Source organism: Etheostoma spectabile, chromosome 17 (genome assembly GCF_008692095.1).
Source record: "Etheostoma spectabile isolate EspeVRDwgs_2016 chromosome 17, UIUC_Espe_1.0, whole genome shotgun sequence".
Classification (NCBI taxonomy): Eukaryota; Metazoa; Chordata; class Actinopteri; order Perciformes; family Percidae; genus Etheostoma; species Etheostoma spectabile.
The window spans coordinates 13,965,452-13,971,728 of record NC_045749.1 but is presented as its reverse complement, the minus strand read 5'-3'; the positions used below and the strand labels follow the sequence as shown (position 1 = coordinate 13,971,728).

The window sequence follows — 6,277 nt, the reverse complement described above, 5'->3', positions numbered from 1 at the left end:
CACACACACACACACACACACACACACACTGTTAATGCAATTTGGAATGTATGTTGAGATCAACAAGAACTTGATCTGCAACTAGAAAGAAACTCCTCACCAGTAAGTCTCTCAACATTGTCAATCCACTGGTTCTTCATGGTGTCAAAGTGCTCGTATGCTGCTTTGTTTCCTGGATTCTTCAACAAGATCCGTGCAGCAGAGGTCACCTGGACATCAATAAACACGCCAGACTGTTTAGTCGGACTCTGACAGCTACATGTTTAACCAGTGTATGCAATGGTATGAACCAGGGACACCTAAACAAACTTTAGCACCTGTGGTGTGAGCTCCCTGGCATGTTTCACAGCAGCATGTATTCCCTCTACTGTACTCTTATTGCCTGTTCCCACAGCAGCAGCCTTCTCTGCAGTAGCCCCCAGCCGACCTGAGTGGGCCTCAAAGTTCCCTGCACGCTCTTGAAAAACCTACAACAAATATCAATGCTGGTTATAAAGACTACAGACATAATCATCCGCTTTCATTTATTTTCCATTTTTTACACACATAACCAGATGGAGCAGCACAGATTGTTGTGTTACTGACCTCCTCTCTGTTGGGGGCATCGGGGGGAGCAGTTGCAGCCACAGCCAGCAGTTTGATAGGGGTGGTGGTGTCACTGAAAACATCAGATACTTCCTGGGTCATCACCTCCTGCATGTGCTGCCTCAGGTCCTAATAGAAGCAGAGAGAGTTACATGAGTCCACTAGGTGGAGCTCTGCACCAATACTTTATATTGATTATAATGATAATACATCACCCATGTATCAGACATACAGGACTTCATGTTTTTTTTATGGATGCAGAATTAGATCAAATGGAAATATTCTATATGTCTTGTGCATCCTTTTATTTACATTTCCCCAAACATTAGCCTGGCATATTTGGTATATTTGGAAACTTTGTGATCTGCACTATCATTTAAAATAACCTCAGTGTGTTTGAACCATGCTTGCCTGTTTAGAGTAGGTTTGTAATGACAGTTGATTATTTCATAAATGAATGGGTGTGTTTGTGAGAACGTTGAGCTACCTTGAGGCTGTCTAGCAGTTGTGCAGCTGTAGCTCGTGCATGAGGAGCCTCAGCCTCGCCCCTGCCGGCCATGTCCGCCAAAGACGTCATAAGGGTCTCTGTTCGGTCGCAACGCCCCACCATATCCTGCCGATACGGACCCAACAGGCCTCCTGCCAGTCTCCTCCCTTCTCCAACCATTCCTCTTATTGCTGCCTGACCTTGGGAGAGACACAGGGCATAAGTCATTTTCACATCACATATGGATACACAATGATAAAAACCCAGATACAACGATGACAATTAACAACAGAACAATTACAAAAACCTTAAATTAGACAAGAACCTTATCTAAATTGTAGCAGTGTTTTTGTAATTGTTGCTTACATAAATTAGAGAAGAGGTAATGTTTTAAGAAGTCAGTGTGATTAATATCTGTAGTGTTTGGTTACATCCTCTAAGAAAGCATATAGTGGGCAAGTACCTGTGTTCCACTGTAGTATCTCACACTCTGCCCCCATAGGGAAGCATGGGAGGAAATAGGAAACAATCAAATGACAAAACATGTAGCAACATGCGTCAAACAAAGAATTTAAAAAAACAACAATGCTTCCTTAATGACTAAATTAACTTATGCATTCATTCAGTGATTCACTGTAGGCATTTAAGTCAATGGCATCAGTCATCAGCACAGTCATTACTGTACCATATTCAGATATGTTGAAAATGACACGTCCCCCTCATTGACCACAAACACCTCACGTCTTTCAGGATCCCATAACTACTTTCTTAACCACTTTCCCACACTCGCCATCATCCACACAGACTGACAAAAGGCATGGAAGGTCAGAGCGTTTATTTTAGAACTATTATTTCATATGTAGATCCCGAGAGCTGTCATCCAACCCCGCTCACCTACTCCTCTGTCATCTACTCCGGGGTTGTTTGCCCAACGGAGGGCCTGCTCCATCTTGCCCTCCAAGGTGACGGCAGGTTTGGCAGGTCTCATGTTGGCCACGGCACGGTTGGTTTTGGATTGCAGAGTCAGCAGTGCCGCCCCGATCTGCTTAGCCAATGCACGGGCCTCCGGGCTGTCACCTTTACCCCTGAGACAGTAACAGATAGAGAGAGGATTTGAGGGGGAAACAAAAAGGTGTAAAAGCTATGAAGTTTAAAAATTCACCATTAAATATGGGCTTCAAACCCACCAATTGTCTTATCAAAGCCCTGTTAGACACCATCTTAAAAGAAAATACTCTCAAAGGACTGATGCCACTTTTTCATCTGTTTTCAACATTACTTCTTTTCTTGTGTAGCCAGAAAGGAAATATATCGTGAGTTTGATTACTGTTGACACATCTAAGGCCAGAATAATAAACTATGACAAACAAACTGGCAATCAGACTGCATCTAAAATGTATTTCAAATATAAAATTCAGTGGCAGAAACCTCCAAATGAGTGGTATTTTCCTTTAGGTTCTTGATCAAACTATTACTGACCCTCCACATAAAGACCATAGCCCCATCTCTTCCACAAGATATTTAAAGAGAAACCTTATTGTAGGACTGATGCCCAGGGTTGACAGGCAACAACATATTTTCCAGGCAGTAAAAATATGCCACCTAATGGTGTCATGAGGTTGCAGTTTAAGTCTAGAAAGAGAGTGTCTAAGAATTACTTGAAGTCACGAAACATCATTGGTTGTGCATGTGTCCAAAGAAGGAAAACGTACTGTTTGCGTAGCTCCACAAGTCTGGCGGTGAGGCCCGCGATCTCACTGATGGAGCGCAGGATGTCATCCCTCTCTTTGGGGTCTTCACATAGATCAGCGATGCGCTTGGCCTCTGCTAGCAGTGCTCTGATGTTCTCTTCTCCCTCAGGACCGCCGTTAGGATCAGCCAGCCAGGCCTAAAAATGCACATATATGGCTTAATTCTCATCTAATGAAATAAGCAACATAAACCTATGTCTTCAAGGATGAGAAGATTTCACTAAATATTGTTTATTTTAAGCATTGCAAAGTTGCTCTCATTCACATTTAGCCTGGTCCTACCAGACTTTTGCACATTTCATTGTACTGAAGGTACATAGGAGGGCGGAGCCAGGCTAAATCACATTAACTTATGATTGAAATGGTTGTTGAACAAAAGAAACAGAAACAGTAGAAATAGAGGAGTATGTATCATTCATTGGAAAGAGGGTTGTCATGGATAATTGTGTTGTTGTTTTATCTGACCTGTGCAGCATCCAGCCTCCTGGCAATGGCCTGTTTAGCATTGATTAGAGCCTCCAATCTGCGAGCAGCACTGTCCACTTTGCCAAATAACAAGTCTAAGCCCTGCGAGCACTGTCCTGCACGCTGCACACACCCTGGGGTCGGGCCCTGGCCTCTGTCATGAAAGAAACACACACACAACTAACACAGGACTACAAAATGCATACAAACATTAACTCTACCACTACACTACCTGGCCCGTAGATCTGCAATCTGGTCAGTCATTTGTCCCAGAGCCTTAGTGGTTGCCAGTATATCTTTCCTCTCCTTCCCAGCACACAGCTCTCCCACCTTACCAGCTTCATCCAGTATCACACGCAGGGGAACCTCACCAGGGTCACCTGGGGACGATGACACACAGGATCAGAATGTGGAAAAAACATCTTAAAAGCTAATTGAGCGTTTTTGCAAAAGCATGAAAAATCCAGTTACCTGGTTGTCCATGGGGGTCTTTAAGCCAGCTTTTAGCTTGTGCCATCTTTGACTCTATCAAAGCCAGAGATCTCTTCAAAGCCTCCATATCCTGAGAGTAAGAGAAAACGCAGCATTGTGAATATAGCTCTGTCAAAACAGCGGTGGGCATAAAATAACATGATGGGATTGACTCAACATAAATTACAGTGCTGGTGTTCAGCTTCAATTTTTATCAGGCTTTGGCTACAGTAATACTTGTTAATAGAAACAATTCATTGTTAGTTTTGATCATTTTGTGGGATTTGTCTACAATAAGAAAAATACCAAATATCCAATCAGGTTTTTTCTTTAACGTAACGGATTCCAAATATGGTTTAATTATTGATGAATTACAGACATTTATCATCATATGTCATAATATGTTAATAAACAGTTACTACATTAGAAGAATCATAGCTAATGCTATGTACTTAACTGTAGTCTCTTAAAAGTAACTTACTAAATTAATGTTAATATCTGTAATATACAAACTTAAAAATTCATGATTTATTAGTCTTTATTTGAAACAACAAAACTCTTTCTGTATTATTTTCAGAAAGTATGTATAGCCCAACAAACCAACTGTAAAAAATAATATAAATAATAACTACTTATGAAAACAAAAGAAATGAAACATTAAAGGAGAACTCTTTGTTTCATAACAGGTGGAGAGGATAAAAAAGCCTTTTTCTAGCTCAGAGGAGAGTGAACTGTTTCCGCGGAAGCGTTCAATACAACCCATCTATTATAGATGTGTATGGACACCAAACAGCTTATTTCTATAATTCATGACCTGAGTGGAGGACAGTCATCGTGTGCCAGTGGTTCCCCCACACACTGACAATAAGTGCTTATTACAGCTCATACACAGCTCAGTATGCGGTATGTCCACAGCAAACACACACACACACAAAAACACAAACAGATCATTGTCTGAGATAGCTGTGTGCAGAGAAACATGCAAAGTTACAGGTTAGACTGATGAAACAGACATTGAGTTACCAGTAAAATTATCTTGTGGTACAGCCTCTAATAATGTGCCCAAATAAACATTTCCAAGAGAGTATAATCTGCCCAAAAACAGTATCTTACTGTGCTACTGACAGCTCCATCACATAGTTAGCAGCACGAGAAGGAAAATACCATGACTGAACATGGATTGAACGTCTGAAGCTGTTATTGTTACAATCTTACAACTGGCATCTGTTTCAAGCCATTTGACTCAAATGAACATCTAGAGACAAACAGATGCACATATAACAATATAGTGACAATATAGATCACGTCAGCTAACAGTCAGTGGACTAAAACACATGACACACTAACTTTTAAATACCAGCATGACAGATACATATGTAAGCATGAGGACATATTTCCTTCACTCTCTCACACAGGCACACTTGCATGCTGGGAACTGCAGAGGGGGAGAGAAACAGGCTTACCTTCTACAGTGAGGAAAAGAATGGAGGAGGAAGGTAAAGAAAGAAAAGAAAAAGAAAAACCAGGAGTTATACTACCAAGCAAAAAGAAAAAGTGGAGACAGAAAGAAAAGAGTGAATTTTTTTTGTTGATGCTCTCTGCAGCACAGAGCGATGTGTGAATAGAGTGTGTGGTTATGTGTGTGCAAACAGGCTCTCCAAAACAAAAGTGATTATCTGATTTAGGTATGTATGGATCTTTTAAAGTAGTTGTGGGGGTTTAGGTTATAAAATGAAGAAAATCAGAGTTCAAATGTGCAGAACAGGTCATACCTTGTTGGCCCAGGCGTCTTCATCCCACGTGGTGAGCTGCAAGACTCTTATGATCTCGTTGATTTCAGCGCTCATCTTTTCAAAGGTAAACCTTCTGTTCCTCTCTGCCTCCTCAACGCCGGCACCTCGACTGCTCTTGGTTGCGACAAAAATCTTTATAGCTGAGGACAGAACCATGAGTATTGAAAGTCCCCAACTAGTAGTGTTGTTTAAAAAAGATGCTGTGGCAAACCCCAAAACACTGCACTGAGTTTTCACCTCAAAATATTCAACAAACAAAAACTATCATCAGAATAATGATGTGACTTTGAAGCTGTATTAGCTTAATTTTTGGCCACTTGGAGGCAGCGGAAACAACATAGACTCTTATACATAAATATAAAATACTTATATTTATACTTAAAATACACTTTTAAGTTGATATGGCAAACTGCACTTCAGATGATAATTATCTGCAGGTTTATCACCACCATTGAACTCTTTCAAAAAAGTAGAAAATATTGATTATAGCAACTTTATGTTGCAAAGTGGTTGGTTTTTTACATGACATCCAAATCAAGTGTTTCTTTTCTTTGCTGGTACAGTATACAGTATGAGAGACATTAGCCGAGCAGCTAGTAGGCAAAGTGTGTGTGGCCTGACATCCCCAGTAACTAATGACTGTAATTATCAGCGTTGCTATAACAACTGTTGGATGCTCAGTGACCTGCATTGTCGTTTGCACACACACACACACACACACACAC

The 6,277-nt window shown here is 40.9% G+C and overlaps 1 protein-coding gene across 7 annotated transcripts in view; it reads right to left on the bottom strand.

Annotated features, from left to right (window-relative positions):
- Positions 1-6,277, bottom strand: part of LOC116705377 (vinculin) — a 23,159-nt gene that overhangs the window by 7,288 nt on the left and 9,594 nt on the right. For 2 of the 7 annotated variants that reach the window (XM_032541512.1, XM_032541508.1), the window contains exons 6-17: positions 5,532-5,692; positions 5,223-5,225; positions 3,760-3,850; positions 3,521-3,668; positions 3,289-3,442; positions 2,785-2,960; positions 1,967-2,157; positions 1,536-1,562; positions 1,073-1,272; positions 586-714; positions 318-467; positions 101-209 (exon numbers count right to left, since the gene is read on the bottom strand). In XM_032541512.1, coding sequence (XP_032397403.1) covers positions 101-209; positions 318-467; positions 586-714; positions 1,073-1,272; positions 1,536-1,562; positions 1,967-2,157; positions 2,785-2,960; positions 3,289-3,442; positions 3,521-3,668; positions 3,760-3,850; positions 5,223-5,225; positions 5,532-5,692 — 1,539 coding nt within the window. The remainder of the gene's footprint in view (positions 1-100; positions 210-317; positions 468-585; positions 715-1,072; positions 1,273-1,535; positions 1,563-1,966; positions 2,158-2,784; positions 2,961-3,288; positions 3,443-3,520; positions 3,669-3,759; positions 3,851-5,222; positions 5,226-5,531; positions 5,693-6,277) is intronic. The other 5 variants (XM_032541513.1, XM_032541510.1, XM_032541514.1 and 2 more) reach the window with 3 other exon arrangements.